Genomic DNA, 19,793 nt, shown 5'->3' with positions numbered 1-19,793 from the left:
TACCAAAGGACTTTTCAGTCTAGGAAGGTGTGATGTAGACAGGTGTAATTTCAGAGAGCAGATTGTTTGAGGATGCAGCTGTGCAAAAATCTGATTCCTTAGCCTCTGTCCCTGCTGGACTATGCACCTTCCTTCTGTGGGAAAAATAGAGTTGTTCTTTCTTGTGCTTACAGTACTTTTTTTTTAAGAGCAATTGTTAAGAGACATTAATACATTGTTAACTGCACACTTGTTTGCTTTTTGTGGTAGTTTAAAAATCTTCCATCCAGTATGGCTATGATTTAAATGCATGAGAGAAATGAGTAAATTGCAGCTGGGCAGTAAGATGATCCTTAAGGCAGCATTTCATGAAGTGGGTGTCAAGCACCCTGTATGCACTGAGCCATGGTGTGCCAAACCACTTGCATCTGTATCACTGAGACCTCGGTGACCCATATCTGCATCTCAGTGAGATCTAACAGGCAACAGATCAAATGGCTGAATGGGAGAGCTCATGTAAGCTCTGTTTGTCTGCAAATACACAGTCTTTAAAATCCCTGTTCTGGTTATGTAGTAACTTGGAACAATTGCTCCAGAGGTGAATGTGGGTGAGAGGAGTAATTTCTCAGCAGAAGCAGAGATTGGTGCTGCTCTTTGTGTGTCTGTACCTTCTTGGGAGGAGGTCATGTTCCTGATGACTCTGAGAGGGTGAGGAAGGGCAGCAGAGTCTGGGGTTTAGCCCTGTTGTACAAGTGAGGGATCTCAGAAGTTTGCTGCAGCTGTCTAACCCTCCCAAGCCCTTGAGTCAGGTGTTTGTGTTGTGGCAGGGTGGACAGCATTAAGAAAGGAAACAGTACTCTGCAATTCAGAGGACTGTTACCATGGGGGTATGCAGAAACGATGTTTTGATTGCTTTTGAAAGACTGTGTTAAGTGTTCTGTTTTATTAGCTGTGTATGCATTAGTCTAGAATTGTCTTACAAAAACTGCTAAGTTATCATTAGTCTTCAATGCCTCTACGTTTATTTTTATGCAGATAAACTACCTTTACTGAAGGAAGTATTAGTCGTTGATTTAAAAATACATCTACATAACAATGAGATACTCAAAAGGATCAATACTGCTTATGAACTTTTTTCTCTCCATTCACTTCAGTGACTGGGTGTGAGCACCTATCCCTGAGTGTGTTAACTGCCTGTAGCTGAAGAAAGCATAAACAACTTGGGTAATCCTGTATGAAAATTACAACATTATTCTATCCTAACTCCCTCTTTTTTGCTTTTCTAAAGAAAGCAGGAAAAAAGCATTTGAGCACTGAAATTGAACAATGTCGTGATAATACAAACTTCCATGACTTTTTTATACATCTAGGAAAAAAAGTGTGGTAGATTCAGTTATAACTTACTATTGTAATTATATTTTCCTCTTAGGAAGCAAAAATTGAACCAGAAGAATTTACAAAAAAGCTGTACATAGAGCTGAAGTCGTCTCCGCAACCATACTTAGTTCCTTTTCTCAAGGTAAGTGTCTGATTATGGATATTTGATGTTTAGAAGGAAGGGAGGAGGACCAGAAAAGAAGAGAAAAGAATTGGGGCATTCGGATAGGTATTGGTTCAGGTCAGTTAAGAATGGTGCTTAATGTACCTCTGTGTGACTGTTGTGCTTGGAAAGACAGTTTTTAAGGGGAAGGAGAATTCTTGAGGAGTAGTTAATGCTGTGTTCTTAATATTGTAGAGTAATTGCCCTCTAGGTGTTAGTGGAGACTAGTGTTTTGGAAGCTGTGCATCTATCTACAGTAGAGCAGCTATTTTAAGATGACCTCTTACTTTTTCATCAAAATTGTAGCTATTCTAACACAGAAGCTACAACTGTGGCAATGCACAGCTTATGCCATGTCAAAGAATCTACATAAAGCTATTCATCTTCTGCTGGTTTATGTTTAGCTGGAGGCAGGAAAAATCTCTACCCCTTTCTCCAGAAAGGGTGTGACAAGACTGCTGCAGCTTCGGAAAAGAATCCCAGGAACTCTACTTCCATTCAAGCAAATAATCCTATAAAGGAAAAATGCTTCCTTGAGACTTTCCATCATATGGTATAATGGTATTAACAAGATAAAAATTAGCTGTACAGCAAGGATTAAATCCCAGTGAAAACATGGAAACTACGTTAAATCTACTAAATTGCAATGTACACCATACTCTTAGGCTTGTTAGATCTGTACATTCATTATAGGCATGATGGAGAATAAAGGAAGAACAGTTAAGTCGTAAAGCTGGGACAGAGTTTTTCTGGAGTTTGCCCTTTTCCTTGGTATTTGACAGGCCATATAACAATGCATGTGATAATATTGATATTGCTCTAGATGGCTGGTGTTAATCTGCTCAAATGTGGGATAAAAATTTTTATTACAGTGGCAACTTCTAAATGCTTTTCTAGCAAGTTTGCCATGGGTCAGAAAGACTACAGTCATCTCTGCAGGACCTTAAGATGAGATGGGAGATTTGATATTAGAAAAAAAAATTTCACTGTTAGGGTGGTCAGGCATTGGAATAGGTTGCCCAGGGAGGTGGTGCTGTCACCATCCCTGGAGGTGTTTAAGAGGATCTGGTGCTGGGTGGTGACGTTTAGGGGTTACAGTGGTTGTGCTGGGCTGATGGTTGGACTTGACTGTCTTAAAGGTATAAGGTCTCTTCCAACCTTGATGATTCTATGATTCATTAAATTTTCCAATTGGTCATTTATTACCTGTTTAATTTCCTGGAGGCTTCTTAAATGCCCATGCAAAAGCCAGAGAAATAAACAGCTCTCAGAATGGGTTTTCTGCATCCACCGTGGGTCTGGCTGCAGAAGGACCAGGCTGTGAGTACAGGGTCAGTGTGACTGGCACTCAGAAGTGCTCAGCTGTTATAAGAAGCCATCCAACAATGTGAAGAGCTGCTACACTTGATGCAGGGAACTCAAGGCAATTCTGCAGGGGTTAGGTTGGGTTCGTCAGCGTGGGTCAGACCCTCACCTGTCGCAGCAGAGCCCTTGCGTGTTTCTTCTGCAGCATACTGCCAGGTTCAGGTATCATCCTGGCTTGTCTGTTTTGGGCAGCATCCATCCCACATAACCCTTGGCATGATGCTCTCTCCCTGTTGCATGCTACATTAACACAGATACACTGTGACTTCAGAAGTGTTGTTCAGACATGGTCAAAGTTAGCTGAGTTTGCAGTGTTGCCAATCCTTTAGAGCATCGTGCACCCACATTGCCTTTCCTGAAACACTGTAAGGATGTGTGGTTGATACACACAATTAGGTTGATCTGTAACTCTGAGCAGCTGTGACAGGACTGAGTGCCAAATGGAGGATGACTTCAGGAGCACTTCTCTAAGGTGCTGAGTGGATCGGCGCTGGCCTTGTTTGTGGGGTAAATGTTTGCAGCTTGAGTCTGGGAAGAAATGTGATAAGGCTTTTTGCCAATCCACTTTTAGCTAGTGAAGTGGAATTTTAGGGAGGACTCTCTGGAGTCATCTCTTATCTTTGAGCTGCAGCTTTTTGATGAAGCTGTGCATGTGTTTTTGTTTTGTCTGTGCCAAGAGGTGGAAAAGTACAGTGGCTTTGGCTGTGAAGCCTGCTTGATTTTCAAGTCTGCTGGATGCTTTTGGTACATGAATTACATCAGGAGCTAAGCAGCCTTTTAAAAGAAAAAGAAGTGAATGTTAAAAAACAGATGGGCTGCAAAAGGTCCGGTTGTGCAAACAGTATGGTTATTTGGTACACTAGCATGTGAGACATGCTCCTTCTGCATGAAGTCCAAAGCAGCAGCACTGTGTTAGGAGCTCTTACAAACTTTAGCTACTGTTAAAGGGGGAGGTAAAAATAAAAGGGTTTTCAAGAATATACAGGTAGCTGCAGAACTGATTTCCCCTGGTTCAGAGCCATGGCAGATTATACACAGTCAGGAAGAAAAATCTGTAGAGAGCTTGAAGATTATTCTGTCCATTAACCTTCTCAAACACAGCTGTAGTAAAAATGAGATGTTGCCAGATTCCTTTACTTTTGTTCTCCTGTTGCCGAGAAGTAGCTGGCTGAAGTTGAGTTGCTGCAGCTCTACAGACATTATTAAAGTGGTATCCCCCCCTAGTGTAGAAACAGCTGTATTGGTATAAAAGTGTTCATGTCTTCAGAGCTTGTTTCTGACTTTATTGGATGATTCGTAGTTCCCTGTCAGATGGGCTCCATGAAATAAACACAGCTGTTCCAATATAGCAGAGTATTTTTGGCAAAACAAAATTCTTTCAGGTAATAAAGCAGTTAAAATCATCTTACTCAGAAACATAAATTCCAAATTGAAAAATCCAAAGAGAAGAACAAAGTTATATGTGAGTTTCCCCATAGATGGGATTCGCTATGCATAGTGTAGCTGTGGTGATGGTTGACCTTTGCTCAGCTGGTGTTGGTGTTTCTTGTCATCTTCACTGAACAGGATTGTCATCAATTTAAGCGTGCCTTAAATTTAGCAAAACTTGTTTGCCATTTATTGTTTTATGAAAAATTTAATTGGAAAACGAGGAAGAGGATTCAGTTACAAATGTATTATTATTATGGAAAACAATGCTGATACTGCATCCAGTGTTTTCTCATTTTTCTTTTAGAAAAGTGTGCTTGCCTTACGGCAACTAATGCCTAATCCTCAGAGCTTTATGCAGCAGTGTATGGAGCAACCAGCTCCAACCCAAGAAGTGATTTCAACTTGTACCTCTGCAGTACCAGCTCCTTCGACAGGAGTGGCAACCTCGGCTGTAGCAGCAACTGCTCTTCCAGTTGTAAAACCCGTGCCTGCCTCTGTAGCAGTCACAGCCCCTCTGGTTATCACCCCAGTCCTTGCCACCACGTCAACAGCAGCTTCTGTGCAGCCCGTGAAGGCTGTTCCTTCCTCTGCAGCGGTGACAGCGTCTCTTGGGCCCGCAGCTTCCATCCTCACCACAACCATGGCACCGTCCAGGCTGACGGCTGTCCAGCCTGGCAAGCCAGTTTTCACCTCTGCAGTGCCAGTGCCCTCTCTCCAGTCTGCAAAGCAAGTGCTGATCTCTACTGCGGCATCTTCAGCAACAGCCCCTCTCCGGCCTCTGAAACCAGTCATTGGAACGCCACTTGGTGTTAAAACCTCGCAGCCCAATTCCATCCTTGCACAGTCAGTGGGTGCTCAGCAGGTGGTTAAAGTGAAACAGCTGGTAAGATGGATTCTCTGCTTCTCTGTAACTAACCAGGCTCCTTTACTTTGATGACTCTTGCCATTTAGTAAAGAGGATACCAATTTGGACCTCTGCTTTTTTTTTGTTTGTTTTGTTTGCTTGTTTTTTTCTTTTAGTACATGAAGCTAGTCTGTCTTGAGTTCATCCATTATGTTTGTCAGAGCTTAGAAATACTGAGCTGTTGCTGGAAAGGTGAATCTAAACCCAAGCTGACACCTTGGTCTCTTGCAAGGTATATCAACCACCATTTCACCAGACTGAACATCCATCTTGAGACACAAGGGGAGATGAGATCTAACCCCCCTATGCACACAGCCAGGCTAGGTTGGCACCTGGAAGAAAAGAAAAGGTAGGAAACGCTAGTGTCAGAAAGAGAAACTGCTGATGGGATACTTACATTAATTGCTCTTCAGTGCCCTGTTAGGGCTGTGCCTCAGCCAGCCATCCGGGATGCCAGTCTTTCTCCCAGGTAGTTCCTGTCCTGAGTACTTTGCAGGCACAGGTGGCTCGATGATGTTCAGTGATGTGTTACCTGAAATGTACAAACTACCTCAAGGAGCTTTTCCAAGCAGAGTTCTGACCTCCGCATTTACTCTAAGACATGTTAATTACAAAGTTGTCCAAAAGTGAGTTTTTTCTATCAGGCCTCATTAGCTAACAAATTCCAGGAGAAATAACTGTCTTATTAAAACAATACCCTCAAAAGCAATGTGTTACATTTTTTTATTCTTGGCACAGGTTAACTTCTTGCTAATGTTAATGTTAAATACCAAGAAACTGTGGATCACAGGTATACCTGAAAGAGCAACTTTGTGAAATAAATTAGGTTTGGCTTATAAGTGTTTAAGATACTGAGTAGCTTGGTGTCTAGCTGATCTACCTGTAAGTAATGCTCTCAAGTATTTTGAGAGAATAGTCTCCCTTTGGCAGATAAAGAATTCAATTCTTGCAAACGTATTCATTGTAAAGATTGTTTTTCTTTAAAAAGTGGGAAAAACATTAGACTTCCTGTGAAGCTAGATTTAATTTCCACAGATAAAGTAGGACATCTGCTATGGATATTGTGTGTACTTGATTTAACAGTGTTCAGACCCGTAAAATGTTTTGGTTTTTTAGTTTCCTTCTTTTCAAAGGGCATAAGGTTGATGTAATATAAGAATCCTGCATTCTAAATAAAGAGTTTATGCTGTGGTGGCATAAGCTACCATAAGCATGAGCTTTTCACCTTTCCAGACTTGCTTAAAAAGAACAAAACACTCAACTTAATAGGGTGGATGGGGAGTCCTTTTTCTGAGTGGATTTGGTTAAAAAAAAAAAAAAAAAAAAAAAAAGGCAAAATACCCTCAACCCCAAAACTCCAAAGGAGAGTTATCAAGCATATGCACTGACAGTCTTGGCTAGTAGTAGCTAAAGCCAAATTGGAAAAGGAGTTGGTACTCATAATGTCTTTGAGGACTAAGTTTTAAATTCCAGCCAGAAGAAAAGAATTTCTTAGGTAGTACACAGGCAGGAGAGCAGTTTGTTGGCTACACAGCAAGTCTTGTAATCCAGGGGAAAGGTTGACCATCTGTACAAATAGGCGAGGAAGCTTAGCTCTACGCAGGGGAGTCAAAACACTTCTTGAATTTGATATTGGTGAATTCAAGAAAGGGCTTCTGCCTCTACACTGCTGCAGTGTGGCAGTCTGCTGCAATTGCTTTTCTTTGCTGTGCCCTACATATATTGAGTTGCATACAAAACATGTTTTTATCCTCATTTGGGTAGATCTCAGGCACAGTGATTAAAATACTTGCTCTTCTCAGATACAGTTGAAGGACTGAGTTGACTGCTTCACAGCTTAGCCATATCAGGAGCTTGGTGTTTGTTCAGACAACTTATTAGCACAAAGGACGAGTTAGTAGAAGTGGCTGTATCTCTTAGGGCTTCCCTGATGCCTTTCCTTGAAAGGGCAGAGGGTCTATTTTCTCCCATAAGAAAACAAATCTGGACCTGTCCTCCCTAAACAGAAGGGTCCTACTGCCAGCTGAAAAAGGAAGCACATTGCCAGCTGTGCAAATCTGTCCACACAATGCTGCCAGCAATTTTTTTCCCTTTCCAGCCCACAGGGATGTCTGATGCCATACACTCCCTCTCCATGCCCCTTTCTAATTTTGGCCTCTCGTGCTTGAGAGAATTTAAAGCGAACTTTCATGTGCCAGCTCCACTGTAATGTTGGTGGTGCTCAAGAATGCAGTACTGCTATATTCTAATATCAAATTTGTGACTGGATTGATGCAACATGAAACTTTTAATTCCTGTAGCATGATTATCAAAACTCTGTGTGCACATTGAGGGACCTGCTCTTCACAGGTGCTGTTGGGATTGACTGTGTTCCTGTGCTGTGAGAGTTGCACATTTTGAAGGATTTTCTCGTGTGACTTTCTTAATATCACCTCATTTAAGGGTGTTGACTTACAAAAGAAGTTTCATCTTGGAAATAGTTTGTCTTGCTCTAGTATTGCTCTGTCTCTTGTTAAAGCACAATAAATGAAAATTTACGTTACCAGCTGCTGGCATCCAGCTGTGAGAAAGCTGCTGTGAGACTACAGCTTTACGTCAAGCATAACCAGCCAGGGGTTTATGGTGTAGTCCCCACACTTACCAGTGGCACTCTCTGGAGATTATTTACAATTGAATCAAGGAGTGAAGTGTTTATGCTGTTGCAACTGCTTGTTCTTAGTGAGTTGTTAGTGTCAAGTCCCCTCAGAGCTGAGCTTTTGTGAACAGTCTCCTCCGTTGTTTTTTTTGTCCTGGATATTGCTTTTGCATTCAATTTGTGAGGGTTCCTTCATGAAGCAATACTGCTTGTGTGTGATGATACCTCAGCATCCCGCTGCTGATCTCCAGACTTCGTTTTATGAGTCTAAAACAGGTTCAAGTGAGGCTAATCAGTCTCTCTCAGGCAGCCATCTCTCTGTTGTCAGCTGAATGCAGCTGCTTTTTTTTTACTTAAGAATGTTGGTGATTTTATTCCAATGTATGTATCAACCTGCTTAACAGGGCACAAGGGAATAGTCCCTTTTCTTTATTACTTCTTGCTGCTAACCTGAAGAAAAGGGGCAATAACTCCTTCTTGCAGATATTACCAATTTTTGTGATGCTTTGTTCTGGCATTGGATCCTTGTTGAAATTTTCAGCATTGTTATTCTCTCCCATTGCAACTCCCAAGGACTTTCAACTTACGTTAGTCTAGAGCTAGAATGGCAAACAGAAAATGGGCTGTACTGCCAACACATCCTTTCTGTTTCTTGGCAATGTAGCCTCCTGGGTTCCTTGACTTACATCCCAGTCTCCACTTAGACCATTGTTGTAATATTTTCTTATTAAAAAAAATGCCCTAGGGTATATCACCGTGTTCCGCAGCCGTAGGGAGGAGGAGAGAAGATCCAGCAGGCAGGAATTGTGCAGCAAGGTTGATTTATTTAATTATTTTACAAACTCTTTTATAGACTTTTTTCTTCATAGTCTAATTGGACGAGGATCAGCCACCCCTTGGGGGTGATTGGCTAAAATCCTAAAACATCCATTGTCAAAATATTTTTCTACTATACTACAAACAAGACTTCTTAAGGTTGCAGGTGTTTGGTTGTTTACAGAACTCTGCTACCTCTTCTGTGAGAGAGAAAAGTCTCTCACGGACTTAGGAAATAGCAAGAAAATCCTTTCTAGCAGCATTTTTGTATCCACATTTTCTATCTCTGTTCTTTTGTCTGCTGTACCTCACCCTGGAATGCTTGTTTCCTCTGTGCTGTTCCAGTGTTTTGCGTGCTGAAGATGAAGCATCGTTCTTCCTGGTGATAAGGAGGACCTCTAGGTGTGTGTCAGTGCTAGTGAAGCCTGTGAGTCCAAATTTGTTGGCTCCTCGTTATATATATATTATATAAACACAGCCTGTGAGTCCAAATTTGTTGGCTCCTCGTTAATTATATAAACAGACAAAGGACGCTGTTAACATTGTTCACAACTTGCAGCTTTGGAAGCCGGATCTTTCTGACAGGTCAAACCGAGCTTTGGGAAAAACGCATGGGAGTAAACGTTAGCATCTGTTGTACTCCACGAGGAAATGCTGCATTTGTGAGCCTCATCTCTGTCTGCAGTCTGTCCCTGTACTCCTGTAGTTCTTTCCTCCTCTGGATCTTAATGTTTCTTCTCAAGAACTATGTCAGGTTTTCAGATACCACTTTCACATCAGTTATTCTATGTTACTGCTGCCGTAGTGCTACCAATATGGGGACGGTTGAGGGAGTATCTTGACTCTGATACACAAAGTACCTCTTTTTGTGAGTGTGTGTTGGGGTTTTAGGAGTTCTCCTTTTGTTTTCTTTTTCTCTTTAAGAATTTTCCCCATACATATTGCCAGGGTGACAAATTACTGGGTGCTTAAGAAGAACAAAAGACCTGGCCACGGGAGGAAGGGTCCAACTGGCTACTCTTTTACATCTGGGGTTTTCTGGTGTAGGGTGGGGGTGCCGAGAGATTTGGACTGGGAAAAAGGGGGTGGGTACAGCCCCTGGCTGGCTGGTTTTCTCTGGGCATTTGGAGAGAGAGGGGCTGCCACCATTGTGGGGGGAGTTTGTGAGCGCTGCAGGCTTCTGCTTTTGGCTGCGTTCCTTCTACCGTGAGTGGAGCCCGCTCACTGGAGCGGCTGTTACACCGGGACCCTAACACCCCACCTCACTAAAAGAGGGACCTTTTCACCATCTGCTTGGGTGCCTCACAGAGAAACCCTGGGATTCCCAAGCCCGCCTTTCCGGGGGAACCATCGCACCTGCCCTGCTCACCGGGAGCCGCCAGCGCCCCTGCCAGCTGCGAGCGGAACTGCACCCGAGGGGAAAGGGCCCGACAGCCGAGAAGGCTGGCACTGGGTTTGTGATTGTTTGCTGTTACTGCCAGAGTTATTGCTGTTTGTTTGACTGGTTATACACATATAGATATATAATAGTAAAGAACTGTTATTCCTGTTCCTCATATCTTTGCCTGAAAGCCCCTTGATTTAAAAATTATAATAACTCAGAGGGAAGGGGGTTGCATTTTCCATTTCAAGGGAGGCTCCTGCCTTCCTTGGCAGACATCTGTCTTTCAAGCCAAGATAGTGTGTCATGCTTATGTTGATGATATTTATTAATAAAGGAGAAGTTAGATGACAGAAGGAGAGAGCCTAATTTCTGAAGTATTGTAAATGTTAGTTCTTTAATTACACTTGTGCAGTCTTGCTGTACAAGCACTCTTTAGACTTTCTGAAGTAAGAATAAAAGAAGTAGAGGAGAAAAATGGCTTCTTGGCCCTGACATTTTCTTCATGTTAGTTTTTTGCTACTAAAAAAGTAGGATTCAATCTGAAGATATTGATCATTTCATGCTTTGGCAAAGTAAGATCTTTCTACGCCCTGTAATCAAGAACTTTTTAAAAGATGTATCCAAGCTGAAGCCCACATTCTGCTAGCTAGGAGGCTTAGAAGTGAGGTTTTTAGGGATGCTGCAATTTTATTACTTTCTTGCATTTTAATAGCTGCCCCTGAAGAAGAAGGATTAGTATTTATGGGCTGTGCCTGTAAGTCTGTGTTGTGATGACATCGTGCTGTCTGGTTTTGTTTCTTTGAAGAGCCTCTTTAAACAAAACTGTGAACTGCCTTCCTTTTTACCCTTCAGCTGTGTACCGATGTCTTTGTGTAGAGGCTCTACTTGCTATAGGTGTTGCTATTTAGTACTTCATGTTCCTGGTAACTGATATGTTCAGTGTACTTTACCTTAACACTTCGAAACTCAGCGTCTCAATTTACAATTGATGTTGCAGTTCCAAAAACACATCAGTATTTTTGTAGTCTGTACTCTTTAATTCTTAGCAGAAAGAGTATTTCGTGCAAGACTTTCGTTGTTTTGGTGTTCTCCCTTTTTAACTAGGTGTTTGTGATCCCTACCCTTTTGAAGGTACTAGTAGGCAGACTCACTGTTTAATAGTTAGTCTGCTGAACAACACTTGATGTAGAGGAAAGTCTCTCAGTGCAGTGGATTGTGTGATAATTAGTGAAACTTGTCTAATAGGGTTATCAATATAGAGTAGGGGTGAAGGGACTGTTAGAGCTCACTGAACGAGCTTAGCGCTCACCACCACTTGTTAAGATTTCTTGGCATGAAGTTGAAAAAAAAAAGTTTTGTGAGCATGCTGTTTGCTTTAAACTAAAAACTGGACAAGCATACCTGCCCAGTGGCACTTCTGGCTAAATGGAAACATTGATACTGTTTACTTCTCTGCATTTTTAGCTTTTCTCACTCTTGATACTGGATATTCCACTTCCAGGTAGTCCAGCAACCATCAGGAACCATTGTAAAGCAAGTATCCACGCTCCCACAGCCATCAGTGCTCACCCTACAGACATCTGCTGAGAAAAAGATGCTGCTGAATACAGTTGTTCAAACCAACCAGTTTCCTGCAGGTAAAGTGGAGCCTCTTTCATGGAGAAGGGGGAGGACTGCTGGGGCATAGAAGTAGGTGCAGGCTGTTGGTACATTGTGGGAATGCAAGAAGGTGGCTCTCTGTCGGGAGGAACCAGCTCTGTTCGTTAAGTTGAACATCTCTACTGCTTGGAGCTCTGATGAGAAAATCTGTGTCACATCGACTTCTGGCACTTGTTAAGAGCATGTCAATCAAACATTTGCACTTGTTAAAATACTATGGCTGAGCTCCTTGCAGTGAACTTCCTCTAAACTGATGCTTTTGAGAGTTATTTCATGAGACCTTGCTTTTTCCTTCAACAGGTTCAGGTTGATGCACTATAAGAGTGTGTCTCAGCCAGCCAGTTTTCAGTGAGCCATGGCCCTGGTCAGCACAGAGGGGAGGGTGTTTGCTGAGAGTATATGAGGCTTTGGGCCACACAGAACATGTAGAATGTAAGATTCAAGAGTGTCTGGTTTTCAGATGGACCTAAGTAGTTGTTACTGAGTCTGCAGTAGCCTTACCTAGAGGAATGAACTGACTAAACAGTTGTCTTAGCATTTTGCTTTCTACTACAGCATGTTCTTTGTTTTGTTTTAGGTTCCATTCTGAAACAAATTACACTGCCAAGAAATAAAATTCTGTCACTTCAAGCATCGCCTGTTCAGAAAGTGAAAATGAAAGAGAATGGAGCAACATCCTTCAGGTAGAAATGAGCAATATCAGAAGTTAAGTATAGGAAGGAACAAAAGGAAGAGACAAGTATAGAGGTGGGAATAGAGCCCAAATAAAAGCAACTTTCTTCAGAAGCTTTTTTTCTGATACATGTTTTTCACATTATAATACTCATTGGCAAGGGATAACCTTAAAACTTCTACCTCATAGCAGATGTTAATTATTCTTAGTGTAAGAAAACTGTCTTGGTAAGGTTAGATTTTGTGTCAGTTTTTCACTCATAGTGGAGACATATTGATCTCCATCCTATGAATACAATTACTAATCTAATTATCTTGTATTGAAGTCTCTCAATAGGATTAAAGCAGATAGGACCTCTGCTTTTTGCACATGGTCTGATATCATTGAATTGTTACTTGGACTTGCTTGTAACCTGTCTAAAGCTCTGTGCTGCATTTCAGAATCTTTACTAGCTTCTCTTACAGGCTCGTTTCTGTGTGTATGGGGAAAAGTCTTCAACTACATCTCTAATAATGATTTCTGGCATATTCTCTAGGCCTTTAGATTGGCAAGAGTGCTTAAAGCTTTTAGTTCTGGCAACTGATAAACTTTTCAAAAGCAGAAATTACTTTTGCAGCTATGAAGTGTGATGTTGGAACAGAGGTACAGACTTCCGTAAGCATTTTTAGTCTTACCACTTCTGAGCAAGTTTGACATTGCTCTTCCAAGGGAAAAAAGAAGACATGATGACACCTCTATGTTGTGACCAGTTAACTTATCATCTCTTGAAAGCTGCAGCTTTGAATGCACTGGTGTAGACAGAGAGCTGCTGCTGTTTGCAGTAACATACAGTATACAGCGAACACTTAAAAACAGTGGTTGCCAGGAGTTGAAATGAAAAGCTCATGTTAAAGCAATAGGTCTGTTCAGCTGCCTCAAGGTCATATGAAATATACTTCAGAATATAATGTGGGATGTAATCTTGGGTAGTGATGTTAAAAAAAAACAACCCAAAACTTTCATAAATATTGTAATAAAAAAGAGCAACTAACAAACAAACTCATACACAAAAAAACCCCGCATTTTTTCTGTGATCTTCCAAATGGAATGTATTAGCTGTCTTACATAAAAAATTTGAATTCTTGAAAGTTGTTCCCTGAATTGTAAATTCTTAGTGTAGGAAAAAACCTGCTTTTACAGTGTGATCCAATAGAGATTTCTCTTCTTGCTTTTGGATTGTGATTTCCAAAGTAGCATAAGCCCGTGAGAATTTAGACAGGAAATCTCTAACTCACCTTAAATTTTCTTTGTAGAGTCTCTTGTCTCTGAAGAATTTGTGTTTGGCTACACCCTCGGTGTTTCTTCTATTCACTGCTATAATTAAACTTTCTGACCTATGATACATCAACTGCTGGTCATGTGTGAGGCAGAGAGAGGCACCACGGCCTGCTTTCAGGTTTTGCGATGGAATTTGTTACGAGCAGACAGTGTGTCTTGTAACTGATGTGCCTGTACATCAATGGCACCAATGAGAGTGCTCTTACTGTGCACTCTCACTGCAGTGTGTCATCAAGCCTGACTCCCTGCCATGGTGTGACTAGGTTAGGTTAGGATTTGAGAACGTTCTACTCACTAAGCTGTGCTTAATTAGCTGCAATTTAACCTTGTCTGCTCTTTAACGGGCTGGCTTAGGTTGCTCGAGTTAGGCAGTAGAAAAAGTGGTGATTTCCTGCCCCCCAAGGAAACAAACAGAAAAAAACCAACAAAACACAAAGCATTCCAGCCTTCTAGATGTTGTTTCAGCTAAGCATGGACATTGCACTGTGGCATGTTAAGAGATAGTTTGTTCTTAAAAAAAAAATCAAGATTTTTGTAATCCGATCTACACGTTCCTGTAAAGTATATGCTGGAGCACTCTGGGAAAAAAAAAGGTCACATATTTCATCTTCAGATATTTGTTTTGAATTTATTCTGTTTAATAGAGTTGTTCTCCAAAGTATGTGCAACTTTTTGGCTTGGCTGGAATTGTTCTGTCCTGGGTAGTTGTCAGGGATGGTGCCCAAGGGTTTGGGTTCCATGTGCCCTTCTCGTTTTTGACTCTTGGATAAAACGGAGTAGAGGGGTTCAGAAGACAAGTGCGGTCGTCAGACACCAGAGGGTGCCACAGACTCACTTTTCAGGCAGCAGAGGCAAATTCATAGATGTGAGGTGCATCTGCATTGCTTGGGCTTCTTTTGCAGTGAATATTCAGTATAAATGTCAAACCTGACCTCATGCAGTGTATCACTCAGAATTCTTGAGTTCTGTTTTCCACAGTCCTAGTAAGCTTAAGTCACTGGAGACTTACAACAGCTGGGTGAGTTTTTCCTGTTGATTTCTGAGTGTGACATGATCAAATGCAAAAAGCATTAAAGGAAGTGGTGCAGAAAAGGGGCTTTATGGAGGGATTGCTGAAAGCGAAAGCAAGTAGATATCCATCAGGAACACCTTCATGTAGTACTTTAAATTTATCACCTTATTAGAATGATTTCTATAGCTTACTGAAAGTACATGATACCTTACTTAAAATGATTGAGATTTGTTTGAACAACAAAAAAATAGAGTAGTAAAAAGTATGAACTTACCATGTTTTCTGAAACTTTCATTAATCTTTAGTGAGCACTTTCCTAAGGAAATGTAGTGGTAATTTCTTCGGGTTAAGTAAAATAAGTGCGGCAGTATTTTCCTATCTTTTGTCAAAGTTAATGACTCTGAGCTTAATGCAAACTTACGTCTCACAGTGAAAAAACTGGAACTGGTCCTGAAGAAAAGTACAGGTAGAGATGTCTGCTTGCATATAAACTCTTGTATGCTTGTACACACTAGTGGGATTGCATGCATGGAAATAATCACGAAAACAGTAACCTGATAAAGGCAGGTTATAGAGAAATGAAACTTCTCTATGTAGAAAAATGGATAGATGTGTATTATAGAAGCTTATCTTTTCTTTGCTTAAGCATTTGGAGTATGTGGTCAGATTAAGAGCAAAAATTGTTTCCTGAAACTGCATGCTATGCAGTAGTACCTGGGATGCAAGCATCCTTCCTGGGATTCCATAAACAGTTCCACTGGGGTAATGTCAGGTTCCAGCACTGATAGCTTGTGATGTGTGTTCCTGGTGCTAGCTGTGCTGATTTTGTCAGCAGATCTGTGGCAGTTGCTGTGCTTCAGTGGGATTCTTGTCTCTGCCATCAGCAAAGTCTTCTCTGTAGTGGTCACTAAGAAGAGGAAACTGGAATGTACTTGTGAAGATCAGTTAGCACTCAATTATCATCCTGTGAAGCTTCATTGACACGCTTGTTGAAAGTTCAGGGTCTCTGTTAGACTGGTAGAGCATGAGTATGCACTTGGAGCTGCTCAGTTGCTGGTTGTGAATGGGTAGGAGGAGGGAAGCTGTTCTCCACTGTTGGCTTCAGCTTTGAATTGTAACTGTGGACATAGGTGTTCTGACAGTCCTGGGGTTTAACACTTTTCTTAGCATGATGGATTTGGGGCACACACCTAGCTGGGAAGCTGGTGTGGCTAGTTAGACTTAAAGAGCTGGAGCTGGTTTGAGCATCTGTTGGGTCTCCTTTTCCCTGAACACACGTGCCTAGGAACTGCTAGCAATGAGGGCACACAAATGGAAGGAAGGGTGGAAGAAGACTGGACGCAAGGCTGGACTCCTTTTCTGGCCCGGTCTCTTTCCAGAAGTTTGCAGAAGAATTGTGCCATAGAAACGTACTGGAGCCCAAAGGAGAAAATGTATTTATATTTTAAGAAAAATATCCCAACATTTTCTTGTGTCTTTTGAGTATTGCTCAACCTCAACCCCAACTCATGTTCTAGTAACTTCAGCTTCTACCTCTAGTCAGTCAAAAGACAGCCTCCCGGAAATACTTCACCTTAGAACAGGAAATTTCTGGCTAACCCCTTGTTCAAAAGTTATTTAGGCCACACAGTGTTTTCTGAAGGTGGACTTTATCAAACCTTGCCAGAGAATACTTTTCAAGAGGGGTGTGTGTGTTGGTTTTGTTTTCTTTGTTTTCCAAACAGAAGGATGTTCAGATTGAGTGATTTCACTTACCTGTCCTAATGCTGCGGACGTCTGTTTTGGATTCGTCCTAAATCCCTGAAGCCACCATTAGGGCCTTTGTCACACTGTGAAGTAAAAATGCTTTCTCTTGCTGATCTAAGCTTACTTGATATAACTTGGATTGTTTCACTGCCGAAGTAGCACAAAAACTTTGCCCATATAAGATTCATTCAGTATTTTAACTTAAATGATCTTTAAAAAAAAGCATTAAGCTGAAGCACACAGGCTATTATAGCTCGTGTGCATGATGTTCACCCTAAATATGTAAGATTTGAGTTTTTTATTTGGAACTTGTAGTGCAAAGCTGCTACATGAGCCTCCAACTAAGGGTGTTACCAGCTAGAGCTCTGGCATGGTGCTTCAGAAGCAGTGGCATCTTCCCTGCTGTGTACTTAAGTGTGGTAGGACTGAGCCAAAGGACAAGGTCTGGATTGGCTCTGGTATATAATCAAGGAGTGTTTGTGTCCTGTGTTTTAAGGGAACTCGCTAAAGAAACTGAAGATCAGCTCTGTGCTTATAAGCTTGTGCTTTAAGCTTCAGTTTGCAAGATATGCATCTTGGTTAGAAAATGGGCTTGTTTATAGTCCAGTGAGTCAACGTTCAACTTCATTCCACACTTGCTTCTAGCTGGTGAATTAGTTTCAGAACAAATTTCAGACTGCAAGAGTGGTGGTGCAGGGTTAGTGGTTGTGGGAACTTTTAATCTGGATTTACCTCAGTCCTAGGTTTCCAAGCTTGCTCAAAATGTCAGTTTCATATAAAGGATTTGCATGCCTAGCAACTGAGGCATTAGCCAAATTAATGCTTCAGAGGCACTTTGCAGAAGTGTGAGAGCTTTTGGGAGCTCCCTGTCCACACCCACACTAAACATCTGTTTTATATAGGGATATGTGAATGTGGCTGCTTGTTGATAGTCAAGATTTTTTCTTTGTGTCTGTTCTGAACAAAGCATAAAATGTTGGTCTCCTCTTTTGTAGAAATGAAGATGATATAAATGATGTGACTTCTATGGCTGGAGTTAATCTCAATGAGGAGAATGCGTGCATTTTGTCAGCAAACTCTGAGCTCATTGGTACAGTGATTCACTCTTGTGCAGATGAACCATTTCTCTCTCCAGAAGCTCTTCAGAGTAAGATCTTGAACATAGGTGAGAACAAAGCACACACAGCAGAAATTACAGATGTAGTGTTTCCTTGCCTCTTTCATCGGCCAGCCTCCAATCTTTGAAGAAGGACCTGGAACTATTAAGACCTACAATCTCAATTCATGTGTTTCTACCAAACAATACTGGGTTTTCACTTCCCCTTCTAGGAAACAACTGTCCTTTAAGGTTTTCTTTACATGGAAACTGTCTGAAGCACAACCAAAAAAAAAAGAAACCGATGCCACTTTAACACATGAGAAGTGAGCAACTTTCTTACTCTTAAACCTAATGCAACACTAAACCACCCTAAAGATGCTAGTGTCAAAACACTTAAATGTGGTTTTCTATCTTGGCAGCTTCTAACTTGATGTATTACACTGTGTTAAACTTCCCTAACAGTTTTTGCATTCCTCAGCCTGTATATGTACTCTATTGACTAACATTAGGAAGAAGTTTCAAACTCCAATGCACGCAGAGCAGCCCTTTGTTTATGACTCCCTCCATGGAAAAAATCTCTGTTAATTTTATACAAAAGAGATGTTGAAGCTGTTTGTCTGTACAGTGAATAGTACTGTGGAATGCCTGTGTTACAAGAAGTTTGTAGTGTAGGCATCATTTCAGCTGTTACCTTCTGAGCAAAGTAATAACTGTTGCTTAGCAATGTGGTATTATGTCAGAGCAGGGAGCATGCATTTGTGTAGCAGCACGCTGGCTGGTCCCACCGCCTTCGACGGCAAACTCGATGCGTGTTGCTCAGCTCCTTGCTCGTGCCCTCTGCCCGGTACTTGCTGTACTGGAACACTGAGTTTTACAGCTGACCATCCAGGAAAGCCTGAATGTGCAGTCACAATCTTGTCACAGTGGCTTAACCACGTGTTCACACACAAGTGGTTCTTAGTCTAGAGTAAGCAGGTAGCCTGTGACAAGCATGTAACTTGCAAGTGCTACCTGCAACCTTGGTGCTCCTGCACCATTAGCCAGATGTGTCATCTCGAGCTGTAGAGGGCATAGTAAGTGCTGTGTTTCTAGTCATGAAGGGAAAATACACGTCAGAACTGGTGCCTAGAAGATTTTCTCAAAATTCATGAGAGGATTAATCAGTCACTTGTGGGAAGTGGATATAAGGAAAAGTAAAGAGCTCTGCAAAAACAGGGAGAGTATTTCTAGAATAATTTGTTGGTTGTGGGTGTAAATACAATTTGTTGAAAGACAGAAAATAAAAGCCTGGCTGCTTCATAGCTAGAATGGTAGTTGTTCCAAATTAATAATAATAATGATAATAGCAATAATTCATGTCATAAATGAAAAGTGCTTGTTTGCAAGGAAAGGAATACTGCCAGGGAGTAGAGCAATTCAGAAAGTGAACATGTCTGCTTTTGAACCGAGCCATTTTTTGGATTAAGAAGGGGGGGGGGGGGGTGGGGGGGAGGTTTTGAGGTTTGGAGGGATTTTATTTTTATTTTGTGTTTAAGTTGGTGTTTCAGTAATCTGATAGTCTAGTGAGAAGCTGCTGAGGAAGTATTGAAAGGTGCTTGAGCAAAATGAGCTTTGCACTCAGTTAAGTTACAGGCCAATGCTTACTGATCAAACGGGGGAATGTTTTGATTGTATCTGGGAAAACATTCTAGGTTCTCCCTGTCTTGTGAGATTGTCATTCATTTTCAGTTACTGTAGCGAAGGCAAATGAAATTGGTGATTAGTTTTTTTACAGTGTGCTGTTTATCCATTCTTAACACTTCACTTGGCAGTAAATAGTGAAATGGGTTTTGAAGGCATGCTGTATATTGCATCATAAAGTATTACAGCCGCTGTAAATGCAGCGCAGGGCAAGGAGAAGTGCTTCTGACAGGTACAACGTATGAGGCATGTGGAACTGCTGCCTGCCGTGCCTACCAGGGAAAAGTCGCTGCCGCCCAGGTGTCTGGACGGAGCTGCGTGGAGTGATCGATGGTGTCAACCACGGGAAGGCTTCTCCGTCAGCAGCCTGCAGCCGTGGGAAGGTTACAGAGATGGTGCCCAGCTCTGGGTGCAGGGCCAGCACAGCCTCACCTGGAGCTGTCACCAGCCTCGGTCGCAGCTGCTGAAACGCGGAGAATCAGCAGCAGCCCGAGAGAAAAGGTTGAAGGTGATGGCAGGATGACCCTGACTGGACTGGAAGCTGCGCTGTCCG

At 41.8% G+C, this 19,793-nt stretch overlaps 1 protein-coding gene across 1 annotated transcript in view; it reads left to right on the top strand.

Annotated features, from left to right (window-relative positions):
- The window catches only part of TAF4B (TATA-box binding protein associated factor 4b), a gene marked incomplete at its 5' end in the record, with an annotated part of 73,975 nt that overhangs the window by 21,868 nt on the left and 32,314 nt on the right, over positions 1 to 19,793 (top strand). The window contains 5 exons of the mRNA XM_017738226.1: positions 1,409 to 1,498; positions 4,620 to 5,198; positions 11,556 to 11,691; positions 12,291 to 12,396; positions 17,457 to 17,626. Of these exons, the coding sequence (XP_017593715.1) occupies positions 1,409 to 1,498; positions 4,620 to 5,198; positions 11,556 to 11,691; positions 12,291 to 12,396; positions 17,457 to 17,626 (1,081 nt within the window). The remainder of the gene's footprint in view (positions 1 to 1,408; positions 1,499 to 4,619; positions 5,199 to 11,555; positions 11,692 to 12,290; positions 12,397 to 17,456; positions 17,627 to 19,793) is intronic.

Source organism: Corvus brachyrhynchos, unplaced genomic scaffold (assembly GCF_000691975.1).
Source record: "Corvus brachyrhynchos isolate BGI_N302 unplaced genomic scaffold, ASM69197v1 scaffold106, whole genome shotgun sequence".
Classification (NCBI taxonomy): Eukaryota; Metazoa; Chordata; class Aves; order Passeriformes; family Corvidae; genus Corvus; species Corvus brachyrhynchos.
Note: the sequence above shows the minus strand (reverse complement) of the source record. Positions and strands in the feature narration are given on the sequence as shown.